The sequence below is a fragment of the Taudactylus pleione genome, unplaced genomic scaffold (assembly GCF_031769625.1).
Source record: "Taudactylus pleione unplaced genomic scaffold, aTauple2 ptg000217l, whole genome shotgun sequence".
Taxonomy (NCBI): Eukaryota; Metazoa; Chordata; class Amphibia; order Anura; family Myobatrachidae; genus Taudactylus; species Taudactylus pleione.
Window position 1 is genome coordinate 4,132,143 of NW_028284619.1, and position 19,383 is coordinate 4,151,525.

The following is a 19,383-nucleotide window of genomic DNA, read 5'->3' on the forward strand; positions in this document are numbered from 1 at the left end:
AATAGTGACTACAGCGCCTAGCAGTAATGACTAGGGATGTGCGCCGACCCCATGTGTTTTTGATCTGTAATTCCTTTGAGGTTTTGGATCTGGATTTGGTTTTGCTAAACCACCCTTGCATGTTTTGGTTTTGGATCTGTATTTCTACTTCAGGGTCCATAGGGTATCCACAGGATACCTTGGGGTATAGGTGTGACGTCAGTCGCAGGGCACCAAAGAGTTTCAGCCTCCCAGGATGCACTAGGTCCCCCCTCCTATACCCCGCCCCCGGGCCAAGGCACCCCAGTTTAGTTTGGTGCCCGGCCGGAGTCGGGTGCACCTGTTGGAGTGGGGGCTAGAAGAGCCCCTGAAGCTTATTCTTCATGCAGCTGTGGCTGCACAACTGGATGAACAGTATGGACAGTCAGTCCTGACGTCCATGCTGTCTTCCCTACACCCCGCCGGTACCAGAACGCCGGTACTGATCCGGGGATGCTGGTGGGCGTCTGGGGTCACAGCTAGCGGTGACCCCAGATGCTCCGGACCATGGCCGGATTCAAGGGGGACAGAGGTAAGCAGCGGGGTCCCGCGGTGGGTCCCCGCTGATCACATGGTCCTAAGTCCCCAGGCAGGGGGCTCCCTGGGGACTGGCTGCAGCGTGGAGCCAGGCGACCAACCTGCGCTTCCACTACCCCCTGGGACAGCGGACCGCAGCAGAGCGGTAGCGCTGCGGCGTCCCAGGGGTTAAATGCATGCCAGGGGAGCGCGCCTTCCCTGTCTCACAGCCGGCGCCTCCCCCGCTGCACACAGCCCTCTCTGCATGCTGCCGACTGGTCCTGTGGCAGCGCTCCTCCCCCAGGCCAGCCTCCTCTCTGCTCCTCGGCGGCCATCTTCTGAACCAGAACGCATGGTGAACGCTGCTGGAAGCGCTGGACGGAAGCATCGTGGTCTGGGTCCCCCCGCATACCTCTCCTCCGCTGTGGTCAGGTCTGTGTATGCAGCGCTGTGTCCTACCAGGCCCTGTGTCTGTGTAGTTGAGTGATCAGCGCTGTTAGTGCAGGAATTGTTATTTTTCTGCATTGTATGTGACTGTGCTAGCGCTGCTGCCTGTAACAAACTGTCAGCTTTATTACTGTCCCTGTTCTTTCTGCTAAAGCCCTTGCGGTGCGGTGCTGCAGGGTGGTCTCTCGCCTATTTAATACTTAATTGGTGAGAGAGGTCACATACGTGGTGCCATCATGTCTGAAAGTGATTTTCCCCTCCGGCTACAGTGTACCACGTGCAAAGTACCGTTAGCGGAGGGGGAGGGTAGCGCGGAGGGCCTTTGCCGGCAGTGTTTGTCCATGGCGCGGCCTATTACGGTTACAGCACCGGTACAGGAGCCGCCCTGGGCTTGTTTCGCTCAGGCGTTAACAGCTTTAGTGGGCCAGTTAGCTCCGCAGCCCGCGTTTACTCCGATGGGTTTGTCCCAGCAGTCTGTGGTGTCGTCACCCATGCAGGGGTTCCCACGACAATTGGTGGTACCCCACAGTCTCCCTATTTCCCCGCTCCCGGGTTCTCAGGAGCCAGCGTGGGTTAACTCCCTGACGAGTTCTGTACAGCACTTGTCGGATGTGTTGCAAGGGGAGTCTGTGATGCGGTCTCATAAAAGGCCGGTGGCGTCTCTGTCCGCTCCTTATGAGGATGACGAAGGGACGTCTGATGATGGGGAGATTCTAGATCCTTACGATCAGGAACCTCTCCATACTAAGGACGCTGATGCTAAGTCCAAAGTATATATTCCTGGACTTATTCGGGCGGTCCGCACAGCCTTGGTGATTGAGGACGAAGTTCCCCCAGCGGCTAAATCTAAGTATGCCTTTTTCAAAGATGTGAAGGGCGATGCCACAGTCTTTCCTCTTTCGGGTCAGTTGGTGGACCATTTAGAGGAGGCGTGGAAACAACCTGGCAAAAGATACCAGCCGCAGAGACGCCTGGCGGTGGCTTATCCGTTCGCGGATAATTATTTTGCGAAGTGGGAATCCCCTCCACAGGTGGATTCTCACGTGACCCGTCTTGTCCGTAGTGCCACATTGCCGATGCCATCCATGTCCTCCCTTAAGGATGCTACGGACCGCAAGGTAGAAATCTGCCTGAAGTCCGCTTATTCCCTTGCAGGGGGGGCAGCACGGCCGGCTATGGCCATTTGCTGGGTTGCCAGAGCGATGGAGCGCTGGGCGGATTCATTAGAGGCTTCTTTTGAATCCGACTGTCCGGCCGATCAGGCGGAGTTGATTGGCAATCTCCGTGATTCGGCCACCTACATCAACGAGGCGGCTCTAGACATTAGTACTCTGGTGTCTAGAATTTCTTCAGCAGCGATAGCTGCTCGTCGCACCTTGTGGCTGCGATCCTGGAAGGCGGACGCAGATTCCAAGAAAGGTCTGGAAGCGTTGCCGTTTACCGGAGAAGTTCTCTTCGGTCCGGATCTGGATAAGATTGTGGCCACGCTGGCGGCAGCCAAATCTGCCTGTCTCCCGTCGGCCGCTGCTCCTTCTGGTTCGGGACCATCGTCCTTTCGGTCATCTAGGGCCCAGGGCAGGCCCAAACCACAGTCGTTTCCTCGACAGGCTGGCCCTAAGAAATCGGTCAAGCCCCGGAAGCAGGCATGGAGTACCAGACGTCCGGCCCCCAAGCCAGATGACAAGCCTGCGGCCTGACGGTCCGGGCCTCCCTTTGGGGGATCCCAGGGTGGGAGGCCGCCTGCTACAGTTCGCCCAGTGTTGGTCGACCACTACGACAGACACTTGGGTTCTGGAGGTGGTTTCTCACGGATACGCCCTCTCCTTCCGGCACAGACCCCCGGCTCGCTTCTTCACCACGGGTCTCCCATCAGACCGGAACAAGGCTACGGAGCTGCGGAAGGTATTGCACACTATGCTCCAGGCTGGAGTTATAGTGGCGGTTCCATTCTCCCAGAGGGGCCAGGGTTTCTATTCAAATCTATTTTTGGTACAGAAACCCAATGGGTCATATCGTCCGATTCTCAACCTCAAAGCACTCAACAAGTCTTTGCGGGTCCCGAAGTTTCGGATGGAGACCCTACGGTCCATCATTCTGGCGCTGGAACCTGGGGACTACTTGGTGTCATTGGACATACAGGACGCTTACCTGCATGTCCCTATTCTTTGGCGCCATCAACAGTTCCTCAGGTTTGCAATCAGCAGCGACCACTTCCAGTTTCGGGCGTTACCTTTTGGCCTGGCAACAGCACCACGTGTTTTCACCAAGGTGATGGCGGTCATGGCGGCTTCTCTGCGGCTGCAGGGAGTCCGCATGTTGCCGTATTTGGACGACCTGTTATTGGTGGCAGGATCTCCAGAGCTCCTGTTACGCCACTTGGACCTGACCATTGCACTGCTGCAACGGCACGGCTGGCTAATCAACTGGCAGAAGTCCACTCTAATCCCGTCTCGGAGGATTCTGCGTCTTGGAGCCTTATTGGACTCGGGACAGCAAAGGATCTTCGTGACGGAGGACAAGATCTCTGCTTTACAGTCAAGGGTGCGCAGTTGTCTGCACAGCCGCCGGGTGTCCTTACACTCGGCGATGAGGTTACTGGGCTCCATGGTGTCGGTGTTCGACATGGTGGAATACGCCCAGTTTCACTCCAGACCTCTGCAGCACCTGATCCTGTCCAAGTGGAACGGGCTGACTCAGTCTCTGAAGTCCCAGACGATTGTGCTCACCCAGGAGGTTCGCCTGTCCCTTACGTGGTGGTTACAGACGACCCACCTCAACAAGGGACGTCCGTTCTGGGTTCCAAATTGGGTCCTGTTGACAACGGACGCCAGTCTTCGGGGCTGGGGAGCAGTTTCGGGTCCACACTTGTTCCAGGGCAGGTGGACGCCGACAGAAGCGGAGCTTCCAATAAATATCTTGGAACTCCGTGCGGTCTTCAATGCTCTCCAGCAGGCACAGCGGTTTCTCCAGGGTCGCCCGGTGCAGGTCCAGTCGGACAACGCTACCACCGTGGCCTACATAAACAGGCAAGGAGGAACTCGCAGTCGGGCGGCTCTCGTAGAGGTCTCTCGGATCCTGGTTTGGGCGGAGCGCAATCTTCCGGCCATATCAGCGGTCTTCATCCCGGGAGTGCTCAATTGGGAGGCGGACTTTCTAAGTCGCCAGGACGTTCATCCGGGGGAATGGTCCCTGCACCCGGACATTTTTCAACTACTGGTGGACAGGTGGGGTCTTCCAGAAATCGACCTCATGGCGTCCCGGCACAACAACAAGTTGCCGGTGTACGGGTCTCGCACAAGAGACGAAGGGGCGTCTCTGGTGGATGCTCTGTCCGTCCGGTGGACGTTCCGGTTCGCATACCTGTTCCCTTCGGTCTCCCTTCTTCCACGGGTAATCCGGAAATTCAAACAGGAAGGAGGGACGCTCCTGTTGATAGCTCCCGCGTGGCCCAGACGGCACTGGTTCTCAGACCTTCAGAGTCTGTCCGTGGACATTCCTCTGCGGTTGCCGCTACGACCGGACCTTCTGTCTCAGGGTCCTTGCCTTCACCCGGACCTGACTCGGCTGTCTTTGACGGCGTGGCTGTTGAGACGGCCATGCTGAGGTCCCGGGGGTTTTCCAGCTCTGTGGTGCGTACCATGTTGCGAGCTCGGAAACCGTCTTCCGCGAGGATATACCATCGCGTGTGGCATACGTTCTTCCAGTGGTGTCGACCGAGAGGTTATGCACCGCGGGAGTTTCGTCTGTCTCGGATTCTCGCCTTCCTGCAAGCGGGACTAGATCATGGGCTTCGCCTTGCTTCTTTGAAGGTACAGGTTTCGGCCCTATCTGTCTGGTTTCACCGTAGGATTGCTACAATCCCGGATGTGCGCACCTTTATGCAGGGTGTTCTCCGCATTCAGCCGCCCTTTGTTCCACCTGTGGCGCCTTGGGATTTGGCTGTGGTCCTGAGGGCTCTCCAAGGACCGCCGTTTGAACCACTGGGCTCAGTGGATCTTAAATGGCTAACAGCTAAGACTGTTTTCCTTCTGGCCATTGCTTCGGCCAGACGTGTTTCTGAGTTAGGGGCTCTTTCTTGTAGACCCCCTTTCTTGGTTTTTTATGGGAACAGGGCAGTGCTCCGCACTCGGCCCGAGTTTCTTCCCAAAGTTGTTTCCCAGTTTCATATTAACGAGGAAATAGTTGTTCCGGCCTTTAACTCACCGGGTCTTTCCGTGGGTGAGGCCTCTTTGGATGTTGTGCGGGCCTTAAGGACTTATGTTGACCGCACTTCTTCGTTTAGGAAGTCGGACGCTTTGTTTGTCCTCTTTGGCTTCCGTAAAAAGGGTTGGCCTGCTTCAAAGCAAACTTTGGCAGCCTGGATCCGTATGGCTATTTCTGAAGCTTATCTTCATGAAGGCCTACCGGTCCCTCCTTCTCTGAAGGCTCATTCCACTAGGTCTGTGGGTCCTTCGTGGGCAGCTCGACGTGGTGCCTCGGCAGTTCAGATCTGCAAGGCTGCTACGTGGTCTTCTGTCCATACCTTCGTGAGGTATTACAGGTTTGACACCTTCGCCTCTCAGGATGCTTCCTTCGGGCGGCGGATTCTCCTTTCTGCACAGGAGCGTCCCCACCCTTAAAGGATACTGCTTTGGGACATCCCCAAGGTATCCTGTGGATACCCTATGGACCCTGAAGTAGAAAATATGAGATATGGTAAGAACTTACCCTTGTTATCTCTATTTCTACGAAGTCCATAGGGTTCCACAGGACTCCCGCCCTGTCGCACCTGTGCTGCAGATGGGCTTTGCTCTGGTCACCGGTTTTCCGTCTCCCTCTGGTGAGAATGTGATTCTTGTATGTGTCCAGATCTTTGTTCTCTCTCTTCCTTCTCCTCCTCCGGCCTATGGCTTGGTAACTAACTGAGGTGCCTTGGCCCGGGGGCGGGGTATAGGAGGGGGACCTAGTGCATCCTGGGAGGCTGAAAGCTTAACTCTTTGGTGCCCTGCGACTGACGTCACACCTATACCCCAAGGTATCCTGTGGAACCCTATGGACTTCGTAGAAATAGAGATAACAAGGGTAAGTTCTTACCATATCTCATATTTTTTTCTAAAAATTCATGAAAACAGCTGAAATCACATAATTTGGGCCTGTTTTTGTTTCTACAGTATTATTAACCTCAACAACATGTATTTCCAGTCATTTCCAGTGAATTTTGACCACCTCACAGCTCACAATATTGATTTCATCTAGTTTAGGACAAAAGGTTGCATCAAGCTAGCTGGCTGAATAAGCTAAGCGAAAGCAGTGGGCGGCACTAACATGTGGCAGTTCAGCTTCCAACATGGCACTGCAGTGGCAGACAGGAAGGCAGTTTAATAAACTATAAAATTAAAAAACGTCAGGCAGCAATGCACATAATGCAATGAAAAGAGATGCAAGATGGAATTGTCCTTGGACCCTTCCACCCACCCGTATGTTGTATATAGTATACAGGATATGCACAGTTTAACAAACAAATCACCTCAGTGACAGGGACTGCCAATTGTGGCTGATGCGATTGCCTTGTTTGGGTCCCCCAAAATAAGCTATCAACGGGCAGCTCCAATTTCTGGCAATGATCTCTCTGTGCACAAACTGGCTTTATAGAGTCAAGATGTTGTCGCCATCATCATCCGACTCCTCACCCTCATCAGTGTGTACATCGTCTTCACACAATATTAATTCGGTGCCTCTGTAATTTTTGGATGCAATTGGCGGTAAAGGTCTTCCTCGTGAAATTTGTAGTTCATTTTGATGAACATCATCTTTTACACATTTTGAGGAAGTAGCCTCCTACGCCGACTGCTGACAAGGTTCCCGGCTGTGCTGAAAACTCTTTCTGAGTACACGCTGGAGGGTGGGCAGCTCAAGTAAAGCAAAGCCAGTTTGTGCAAGGGCCTCCAAATTGCCTTTTTTTTCCTGCCAGTAGTGAAACGGACTGTGTGACATGCCTATTTGGATGATATCATTAAAATAGTCCTCAACCATTCATTGAATGGTAACCGTATCAGATGGAGTCATGGTAGAGGTCTCATTAATTGTAGTCAATTCTTTTAGACCCAGAAGGGAGCTAGCTGACGCTGGACTGCTTGTTGTTGTTTTTTTTCGGCAAAGTTTCTGAATTTTGCAAACACTTTTGATGGATGCAATGTAGATGACGTAACAGGGAGGAGGTTCCTAGATGGTTAGGGTTCCTACCTCTACTTACTCTGGCATGACAACGGGTACAGATGGCTTGATAATTGTTGTTCGGATTTGGGTAGAAATAATTCCACACATAAGAAGTGGATTTTTTTGTTTTATGCCAGGCATGACAATGGGCTTTTCCTTATTTTGGGCAACAACTGTTTCCACTGGGGCCTGATTTACACAAACAACATTCTCATCAACAACATCCTCATCATCAGCATCCTCATCATCAACATCCTTATTAGCATCAGCTACACAAATATCCTCCTCAACCTGGTGCACTTCCACAGACCAAATTTTTATGTCAGCATGTTGACTTGTGTTGCTCATCGCCACATTTGCAGAGGATGCACAAGTGGTGGAAAGAGGCTACTCTTCGAGTACAGTATTGGAAAGGTCAGGCTCACACATGGCACCCGCCAACATACTTAGACTCTCCTCAGGGATTTGTGACATTTCTGAGCACACAGTTGGTTCCTATGCCTTAACCATTTACATTTTTTTGAACCGTCTACAGGGAGAAGGGCTTACATCATCATAAGAGGCAGAACCACCAGTCATAAATAAAGGCCAAGGCCTTAGCCTTTCCTTGCCACTTTGTGTGGTGAAAGGCATATTGACAATTTTATGTCTTTCTGCAGCTAACTTTCCCTTTGATGTTTTTTTCTTTACTAATATAATAGATTGGTTTTTTGATTTTAGATGGCCTGACTTAAGCCCTGTATGCCCTTGTGTATCGGCTTTAGTAGATAATATAGATGGACTAGTGTTGTCATGACTGGTGGCACTTGCAGCAGCCCCAGCACTAGTATGTGGTGATTCCTGCTCTCCTCTCAACTGATCGATCTCCATATCAACAAACACGAATGAAGTTGGGCACAGCACTCACGTCAATTTGTACCAATTTTAATTATTACACAGCGGTATTGATGACCTACAGTGTCACAATATGTTTTATGAATAAGAAAAGAATAACACACTGCGCTACCATTTACAGTGTCACAATATTTTTTATGAGTAAAACACTATGCTACCACTTGCAGTGTCACAAGATTATGTATGAGTAAAACACTGCTCTACCACTTAGTGTCACAATATTTTTTTCAATAAGAAAAGAATAACACACTGCACTAACACTCACAGTGTCACAAGATTTTTTATGAGTAAAACACTGCTAACACAGTGTCACAAGATTTTTTTATGAATAAGAAACGAATAACACACTATGCTACCACTTACAGTGTCACAGTATTTAAGAGTAAAACACTGTGCTTCCACTTACAGTGTCAAAATTTTTTTTTATGAATACACAATGCTACCACTTACAGTGTCACAATATTTTTTACGAATACACTGTTCTACCACTTACAGTGTCACAATATTTTTTATGAGTAAAACACTATGCTACCACTTGCAGTGTCACAAGATTATGTATGAGTAAAACACTGCTCTACCACTTAGTGTCACAATATTTTTTTCAATAAGAAAAGAATAACACACTGCACTAACACTCACAGTGTCACAAGATTTTTTATGAGTAAAACACTGCTAACACAGTGTCACACGATTTTTTTATGAATAAGAAACGAATAACACACTATGCTACCACTTACAGTGTCACAGTATTTAAGAGTAAAACACTGTGCTTTCACTTACAGTGTAAAATTTTTTTTTTATGAATACACAATGCTACCACTTACAGTGTCACAATATTTTTTACGAATACACTGTTCTACCACTTACAGTGTCACAATATTTTTTATGAATACACTGCGCTACCATTTAAAGTGACTCACAATACGTGTTGAATATTACACTGCGTTTCCACTTACAGTGTCACAATATTTTTTATGAATACACTGCGCTACCATTTAAAGTGACTCACAATGCATGTTGAATATTGCACTGCATTTCCACTTACAGTGTTACAAAAAATTTTATGAATACCACTTAGAGTAACTCACAATACATGTTGTATATTACACTGCATTTCCCCTCACAATGTCATATTATTTTTTTATGAATACACTGCGCTACCACTTACAGTGTCACAATATTTATTATGAATACACTGCGCTACAACTTAGTGTCACAACACATGTTGAACATTACACTGCGTTTCCACTTAAAGTGTCACAATATTTTTTATGAATACACTGCGCTACCACTTACAGTGATTTACAATATGTGTTGAATATTACACTGCGTTTCCACTTAGTATCAAAATATTTTTTTATGAATACACTGCGCTACCGCTTATAGTGTCAAAATATGTGTTGAATATTACACTGTGTTTCCACTTAGTGTCTCAATAATTTTTATGAATACACTGTGCTATTCCTTACAGTGTCACAATACGTGTTGAATATTACACTGCGTTTTCACTTAGTGTCACAATAAGTGTATATTACACTGCGGTTACACTTAGTGTCACAATATTCGTGTATGAATATTACACTGCGCTATGACTTATAGTGTCACAATACATGTATGAATAGTACACTGCGGTCTGACAGTAGCGACACAGTAAAAAAGTAATAATAATAAAATACACTGGTGTACAGCACAAAAAAAATAATATTATTTAGCTTTTATTTTTTTTTACACTGGGCACCCTTAAACGGACACAGCAGCCCCTGGATGGACACAGCAGCCCCTGCCCCTGGATCTACACAGCAGCCCCTGTACTGGATGGACACAGCAGCCCCTGAATGGACACAGCAGCCACTGATCCTGGAAGGACACAGTAGCCCCTGGATGGACACAGCAGACACTGCCCTGAACAGATACGCACCACTGGACAGACACAGCACCTCTAGTCACTTCACTCTCCACAGCCGGAGTGAAATGGCGCCGATGATCAGGAACCTTTATAGTATCCAAAACCCGTGAGAATACGACATCGGGATGATGACGTTTTGCCTCATTTTGGGACCTGAGTCTGGTGGGAAAACCCGAGCCGGACTCGAATCCCGGCCTGGATCGCAAAGTTCGGGTGGGTTCGGTTTTCTGAGAACCGTACCTGCTCATCTCTAGTAATGACAGTAGTATTTTGTGTGATCAGAGGAAGCAATTGAGGGTAGGATATGTGGAAGAATTCAAATACTTTTCTGATGCTCCAGCAAATGAGAAACAAGATCATCTGATTGGCTAAATGCAGACAGGCCCGTTGTGTTTCATTGTGTTGCAGCTTCACAAGGAAAATATCCTGCATCATCATTTCAGTGTACAGTAGTTTTAGATCTATTTCACCCATGAATTACTTTTTGATGACAACAGGATGGAAGCAAAGATGATAGCCTTGAATTTAAGGGAAGAATTCCATTTTTGTGTCAGACACTGGCAAGCTGCTTGGGGCTCTTGAAAAAATTAGGCAATGTTTTATCCAAAAAGGTTATGACAGAAGTGAAGTGCGAGACGCCTGACATTGGATAGGGAACAAGTATTACAGACTAAATCTAGTGAAACCAAAATGGAGAGGTTTGTGTTCTCTAGCACATATTCTATTACATCTGGGATACTACGCAAAAGTATTTTGAAACACTGGCATATTATTGCCACTGACCCTGTATTGGGTAACAAATGTCAGAACGTGCTGCTTTTCTGCTACAAACGAAGCCATATCCTTAAAGAACGAATAAGCCTCTCAGACATTAGTTCCAAGGTCCCGCAATAAACCTGTTGGCTGGGCTCTCAGGTTGGTGCTTTTCAATGCTTATATCAACTACAGCACCGGATGAACTGTGGGACTAAGGGGCATATGTATCAAAGCTTGATGTGAGATAAATTTGTGAGATATATATCACCAACCAATCAGCGTCTAACTTACATTTTGCAGGCTGTTTTTAAGAAATGATAATTTGGAGCTGATTGGTTGGTGATATATATTTCACAATTTTATCTCACATCTAGCTTTGATACATATGCCCCTAAATGCGTGGTGTACATTATTATGTGCCCCTGCAAATTAATTTTCTTTACTACACAGACCCCAGACTTCTACTGAATTTATAATGCAGACCCCTTTATAATACACACAAGCCTAATCTGTGCTGCCAACAAAATATAAACCCAGATTATATTTTCCCTGCCTGCTAAATGCAGACCGCCGGCTTCCAGACTTTCTAATCCCGGCGTGGTACTAATGACAGGCGTCGAAAACTCGACGCCTGTCATTAACCATACGCCGGAAAACCGACGCCCGGCATACCGAACGAAGGTAAGCCGGGCGCGGACAGCCGCGGGGGGGAGGGTTAGGTTTAGGGCTCCCGGGGGACTTAGGGTTAGGAACCCCCCCTGGAGGGTTAGGTTTAGACTAGGGGAAGGGGGGGTTAGGGTTAGGCACCCCCAGAGGGGGGATTACAGTTAGGCACTTGGGGGGGAGGTTAGGGTTAGGCACCCCTAAGGGAGGGTTAGGGGGGAGAAATTAGGTTAGCGATACTTACCTTAGGGACGATCGGGATATTCACCCTTGTCGGGCTGCCGCTGTTGGGGTGTAGTAATACCTAATACACCCCTTTCGCTGTACTGTAGTTGATGTCTAGCTGTGCCAGAACGCCTTCATACCTAGCATACAGCTGCAGTTCCACTGCTTTAATTGATGGAAAGACCCAGGTATTTACCAATCAACATGTGCAGCCCTCCCACCACTATCATTAGTGAATAAAGCCATCGTGCCCAATAACTGTGTAGCTGACAGACTTCCTCATGCAAAGGCCCAGGGAAGCCTTAGCCAGCAAATGTCAAGAAACTTGCCGCCGGCTGGGTTATGACCGGTGGTAACCCCTTAGCTGTATAAGGTTAAAAAAAATGGAATAAAGCTTTCTATATCCCTTCAATAAAGAGATCCCTGAGTTGTCTTGTATATAGAATATATGCTGAATTCCCTTACTCACTGTACGCTTGAACTTCAGTCAGCCGCTCTGCTATTTCTCCATAAAATGCATTGCAGGATATAAGCCATTTCCAAACAATTATTCTGTGAAGTTGAAAGCTGAAAAACGTGTACGTGATCAAAATGGATTCCTGTTAATAATCTCAGCTGTGAATTGCAGACAAACAGAATGAAAAATGTATCAAATTGTGACATGGGACTGAAATCTGCTGCTGTTTGATGTGGTTCTGTCAGACGGTACACTGAGAATATGCATATTGCAATGATGTGTCTATTGCATTCATCTAATCTTTTGTTATCTGGTGTTGTGCAGAGACAAGGTCATGTGGCATCAATTAGAATGTGAGGAATTGGAGAACATGCAGGCTGCGTATTTCGCAGTGAAAGGCAGAAATAACAATAACAATAAGCTGGGGAAGCGGCCGAGAATTGATGACTGGTTTAATATGGCTTATGAGAACCAAGGATTTTGTAGGTAAGTCCTTAATAAAGCAAACAAAAACTTGAATCGTTCGAAAAAATATAAAAATCTGACATATTATTTTTTTTTATTATTACCAGTATAGCGCACACATATTCTGCAACACTTTACAGAGAGAATATTTGTCCATTCACATCAGTCCCTGCCCTAGTGGAGCTTACAATCTATATCCCTATCACATGCGCACACACATACACACTAGGGTTAATTTGTGTTGGGAGCCAATTATTCTACCAGTAGGAAACCCACGCAAGCACAGGGAGAATATACACAGATAGGGCCGTGGTGGGAATCGAACCCACGACCTCAGTGCTGTGAGGCAGTAATGCTAACCATTACACCGTCTGTGCTGCCATATTAAACAATGCTCAATATTATTCCCTAATATGATTGTTAGACCATAAAGTATTCCTGTCAGCGTCACATAGTAGAGGCAGCCATTTTGTGGGCTGAACCAATATACATGAGAAGTCAATGTATAAATTAAATTAAGGAATGAATTACATCACTGAGGGATGAGGGATAATTCATTCCACAAAAAGTGGACTTATCTGTAACATCTGGCTACATCCTTAAAGTGAGATTCAGTGAATAGTTGGCTCTAGCCATAACACATTAGCACAGCACTATCAAGTGGGTGTAGGATTGGGGCATTGCTTAGTGTACATTGAGCTTTTTGCTTAATAGTGGCCCATGAGAACTTTGTTGTGGCCTCGATAATCTGTACTGCAGGGTAATAATATAAATTGCTACACAGTGTAAATAAAAGAAAAAAATTATAAAAAATGGGCCACGCCTGTCCCCCCATCCCCCTTCCACAACTAAAATACTCAGCCAGGCTGATTCTCTCTATAGCAAGGAGATTGTAAGTGTTGTCCCTCTGTTATGGGTCAGTGCAGGTGAGGTGCCTCGATGGGATGAGGAACCTGCAAAAAACCAGCATGCCCCCTACCAGAGGTTACTGATAAGCTCCAAGGAGAAAAATGCAGGGCCTCTTCCCAAATCCCTTGGCTAGGAGGTTATTAACATGATGGGGACCACAGGAGTGGCAAATGTTCCACCTTAGTTGTCCTAGCTTAGTGATCCAGGGTCCCTAAGACCTCTGCTCATTATATCAAGTGAGTAAAAACTAATTTTACAGTTGGAAAGTATTTTATTGAGTTATAGTTTAGTTTGATATTGTATGTTTATTTTTTTTTACTTTTTTGGCATAATACTCAGGATTTTTAGGAATCCATTATACTGGGACCACTTGGGTAGAAAATTTACCACACCAGGTTCCCATTCTTAAGAATTACCCCAGGCTCACACCAGGGTTTTCAGGAAGAGGGATGTAGTTGTTAGACCTACGATCGGGATGCCAGCTGTTAAAAACCCGGCAACGGAATCGCAACCTGGTATGCAGACGCCAGTTCAGATGCCGATCCTGGAATCCCGGCAACCAGCATCCCGAATGTAAGTATACAGTAACAAACCGGGTTAGGTGTTAGCCATGGGGGGGGGGGGGGAGGTTAGGTTTAGGCATCACGGGGGTTAGAGTTAGGCTACGGGGAGAGGGGAGGTTAGGGTTAGGATACAGACCAGAGGAGTTAGGTTTAGGGACCACTGGGGGGGTTAGGGGGCACTAAGGGAGGAGGGTTAGGTCCAGGCACCAAGGGGGAGGGGAAGGTTTAGGCACTACCTGGGAGGGTTAGGGGGCGGGGGGTGTTAGAATGCAGGAACAAAGGTTTAGGGGCAGAAGGGGGAGGGTTAGCATACTTACTCAGCCCCTGTTGGGATAATGAACTTCGGGATGCCGCTTTCGGTATTTTGACAGCTAGTATCCCGACTGCTGGTATTTCATACCCAACCTCAGGAAGAGCCTCAGTGTTTATCGGCATGGGTCTGCTAGCCTATTATTATGAGGGAGACACCACCCATAGAGGCAACAGTGTTGCTCTGATCACCTTAGGTTTGGACATTGTTACTATAATAATGGAAAACCAGCCCAGGCTCTGAATTGGAAAGTATGCTTTTTAGTTTTCATTTATTTGGTTTATTTGTTTTTTTAAATAGTGAACTTTGAAAATTGACTATTTGTTTTCTCATTAAATGGAAGTGGCTCCCAAACTAGGTCCTCCTGGCACCCTAGCTGGCCTGCTTAGTCAGTGGTGACTTAATTAGTACCTCAGTCGGTTTGACTATACCATCTGTGGGCAAGCATGGATATCCTTAAAACCTGGACCGTTAGGGTGCCTTGAGTTTGGGAAACCTTGGTATAAGGCAAGAAAGGATCTCTACCAGCTCTGAGTTGGTGCATAATTCAAGTGCATTTGTGGTTTTTGTGGAGTGGAAATGGTTGTGCACGGTAGAGAACCCACCTGAAAATGTGTCCTATCCAGAACTGTATCTCATTATAACTACTGCTATACAAACCAAGGAGCAGCATTATACCTACTCCAGATTTCAGTAGAGACGCCTTCTCTCTGCCCACTCTTCTCCTCTGTCTATGTACCCCACAGAGCCTCTAACATTGCTTAGAACAGCGCTGATTCAGGGTTGAAACTGCAGAGTTATTGTGGTGAAACAATACGTCTTGAAATTTCACACATTAAAAAATTTCTTGTAACATTGGAATTTTTCATTACATTGCTAACAGTGGAGAATTAAATCTAGCAAAGTCCCTCACCCCATGGACCTTCATTTTACAGTATCTTTTGTTCTTGATCACACACTCATACATCCATAATTATTTTAAATTACCAGCAATCCCAGCCAAAACACTTGTAAATAACCCACCACCACTGTAACTAGTCCTGTGCATGGTTTCGGAAAGCCCTTCAAAGCTATCATTGTTACCGAACCGTAGCCAGGGACACTGGACAGCCGAGCATGTGAGTGCTGGTTAGACAGACCAGCTTGGAATGGCTGGGGGTAGTAGGATCATTTACCGCTACATTATAGGACCTAATTCTCAGAGTCCAACAGTGTATAGCAGAAGTCACACACTGAACACAGTGCATTTAGCATTGTTACCCCAAAATTACTTCTCCCTGGGAGAGAGTAAATCTTATTGTGATAACAAAGAGGTTTGGAGAAAACTTAATTTGGAGGGCTTACTGGTCCTCTTAGATCCACTTGCTTTGCTCACCCAAGCAAGTGGGATTATCCATGAAGTCGACTACCAAGATAAGCCAGCTCTACCGCAAATAGGCCCCTGATCTAATAATTAAGTATTGGGATAAAGCATTTTGAAATCAACCATTTCTAAAGGAGGAATTATATGTATTAGTTACATAATTATTTGTAACCAACCTTAAATGCTCAAAAGATAAACTATAGTAAATACAATACAATGTTATAAATGTATGTAATTGGTGTATCGGTAGCAGCAGTGAGAATCTAACTAGTGAGCCTATTTCAGGCTACCAACTATGGGCCATATTCAATTCCAGATGATAAGTCCCGTACTTTTCGCATGCAGCACTTTTCGCCCACATCGCTGGTTTTCAATACGGAAAAGTATCGCGTGCATGTCCGCTTTCTCCCTGTATTCAATTATAAATCAGCGAAAACGGGACCCAGCGAAACTCTAAAGCTGGCCACACATCTAAAGATTATCTGTCCAACTAGTTGATTGGTTGGAATGAAAATCTGGTAAGTTATGGGAGTAAATGATGATCAGCAATTTGCTCCTAAATGCCAGAAAACAGATGAAAATGGTCATCAGACAAGTTTGTTAAATGTTTGATCTAAACAATTAGTGCAAACAACAGAAATTGTCCATTTTCCGGCGTTTGGGAGCAAATTGCTGATTGTCATTTGCCTTCATACCTTACCAGATTTTCATTCCAACCAATCAACTAGTTGGCTGGTTGGACAGATAATCTTTAGATGTGTTATATTAGTTATGCGAAAAGTACTGTCAGATTTGGGGAAATACCCCTGCTGAAGGTATTTGGGGTACTTAAATGCTCTCAATAGCTGCTGTTTCGCGTATTAGCATAAATGATGAAGAATAGCATTTAGCATTTTTTTAGGCTCAAAATAACTAGTCCCAGCAAATTTGGGGTACCTGAAAATGGGTGTTAGCATATTTTGAAGTTGCTAAGGTGTAGTTTTAAAAATCCACCTGCCGCAAGCACCTGCAAAGTTAAAAACACCTGGGGCATACTTGGAGGCCCCCCTGGAGTCTATTTTGCTCGTTTTAAAGTTTGTCCCCCAACTTTGGACTTTTTCGCCCCCAAAATGAAAGTACGTTTTTTTTATACAGTTTACCTTTGGGGGAATGCCCCTAGGGTGCAGGGGGGTTCCCGCAGCTTTGCACCCCAAAACCACAATTCTGCACTTTTTTCGACACCTATTCATAGGCGAATCTTTTTCGCAGGTCCCATGGCATTGAGTTTCCGCACCAGTGAAAAGACTTTGGAATTGAATACAGAGGAAACTTTTCGCATGGCGAAATGATGTCACTCGCGATACTTCCGCAGAAACGGACTTATCGCGGCTAATTGAATATGGCCCTATATGTAACACTGATAGATAGCACGCAGAGTTTAACTTAGAGAACATTTAGGGATTATTATTTTTGTTATATATTGATGTATTAAACACTAAACACGTGTCACTATATGAATTGACCAACTAATTAAAGACTATTCAGTAAAAATATACAGTATGTAACTACAGTGAAATAAATTCCCTCTCTGCATTACATTAAAGAAAGTTTCCAAGGGGAATTCTAAAGTTTTAATCTAGCCAATGATCATCCACTTCCTTTGCAATTATAATTGTCTCACACTATGGGGAGAATCACACTAACCCATAATGGACCATTCAAATTAGGCAAATCAATCAACACCTCTCCGTATACATGTGGAGATTTATATTAGTTACATAGGAGTAACATAGGGCGGTGTTAGTGCACCCAGACCTTGATTTTAGATATATAATGTAAAGTGTATGTATACTATTATAGGGAATAGGAATGGGTGCTCTTTAAAGGGCCACACAGTCCATACAGCTCTGACACATCAGATATGTGATTTTTCCTCCCATAGCATTAATATGCCAGATTTAATTATTAAGTTCTTGCCTTGTGGGTGGGAGCGGATTGTTCCAATTACTCGCTAGTACACACTTTCCAGCTGCCAGGAAATGTGAAGTTTCTTTTTCTGAGTGTTTACTGAGTTTTAAGAATGTGTAACACAAGATACGATAAGTGTTAACGTTATGGGTAATGTCCAGTGATTGATTTTTCCTAGGGGCTGCAGTGCCCCTCCCAGTAAAATCCGCCACCCCCCAGTGAGTTAGTGAGTCCATGCACCGGCCTCACTCACTCTCTGATAATTCTATATAGGAGCGATAAGTCCTTGGGACTGCCAGTCCGGGCTGAGAATAACAGAGAGAGTGCTTCCAATAGGGAGCCACTCCTCTGCCTTGCCGTCAGCCCTACCTGGCTTCTGGGGGCTGTAGCCAATGCAGTCTCTAGCAGCCGGTGTTTGTGCACATGTGACAGTCCCACCGAACCCGGCGCTTGTCAGATTTATTACGCAGGCTGCAGCTGTCTCCGAGTCCAGACTGCAGCATGGGTAAACCCCCCTATGAAAGAGGTTAGGAGCCCCCGTTGGTCGTGTCTCAATTTTAAAACATAACTTAAAAAAAGTCCTCCAAACCTTTGGTCACCATTTTATTACGTATACGAGGTATATAATTCTCTTTACCTCTTTCTTGATCTGAAAAAATCCAAAATTGTAATTTTTACCATGAACACTTCTCTCGGGCGATGTATGCCCCAATTTACTTTCAACTGTGCATCAAGTCCAATACCTCTATGTGAAATACAACAATAAAGTAAATATTTTAGCCTAGAAAAAAAGATTCCATAGGTTGTACTTAACAGAAATCTAACTGTATTTATGTTTCTGCTGCTCTAAGAAGCAATACAAATGATTCCTATACATGTTCCCCTGCAGATGCCATGATGGCTGGAGTAAGGATTGTGCATCACAGAGGTCTAGAGAAGAAAATTGTGGGTCCCGTCATACTCAGGACCGATCAAGCAGACAACTTGCACATGGCTGCAGTGTTGCAATACAAACTGTAAGCGGAATGCACGTGGTCGAAATCTACGGACATGACAAAGAAACTCAGAGAAGACTTAAACCTCATGTACCTGAGTGACAACATTGAATGAGACAACTAACATATGGGGACCACAATCTTCTGTCATGATAATGTGCCTTAAAATGAATGGAATGCTGACATTATGTTACGTAAAATTCCTACAGGTCCTGTCTGATTTCCCTGGATCAGGCTGACATTTCAAGGGAATACTTTCTTCCACCAGAGACATGAGGAGAACCTAACCCTCGTTTACTATCTTCAGCTGCTGTGTCTGGCGCATTAAACTAGATAGTGATCTGTTCTCTACATGTTCTGATTTGCACATGGAAGTTCAGGCCGCTTTCCAGGAATGTCCTTTCTAGATTTACGAAGTCTCCCAAATCCATTTTTTGTTTTGTTTAATGAAGGATCAGAGGCATTTATAAGCATCACTCCCAGGGGTCTATTTGCTAAGATGTGTTAGGAGATAAAGTGAACAGTGATTAGGTACCAGGCAATCAGTTCCTAACTGTCATTTTTCAAACACAGCCTGTGACATGGCAGTTAGGAGCTGATTGGATGGTACCTTAACTCTGTTCCCTTTGTCTCCTAACAGTGCTTAGTACAGGTTGAGTCTCCCATATCCAAAATGCTTGGGAGCAGGGGCATTTTGGATATCAGAATATCCCGTATTTTGGAATATTTGTATACCATGATGAAATTTCTTGGG

The 19,383-nt window shown here is 46.0% G+C and overlaps 1 protein-coding gene across 1 annotated transcript in view; it reads left to right on the forward strand.

The window, feature by feature from the left end:
- SUSD3 (sushi domain containing 3) overlaps positions 1-19,120 on the forward strand; it is a 113,467-nt gene extending 94,347 nt beyond the window's left edge. The window contains exons 4-5 of the mRNA XM_088478696.1: positions 12,402-12,563; positions 18,524-19,120. Coding sequence (XP_088334822.1) covers positions 12,402-12,563; positions 18,524-18,731 — 370 coding nt within the window. The 3' untranslated portion in view covers positions 18,732-19,120. The remainder of the gene's footprint in view (positions 1-12,401; positions 12,564-18,523) is intronic.
- The last annotated feature ends 263 nt before the right edge of the window (positions 19,121-19,383 follow it).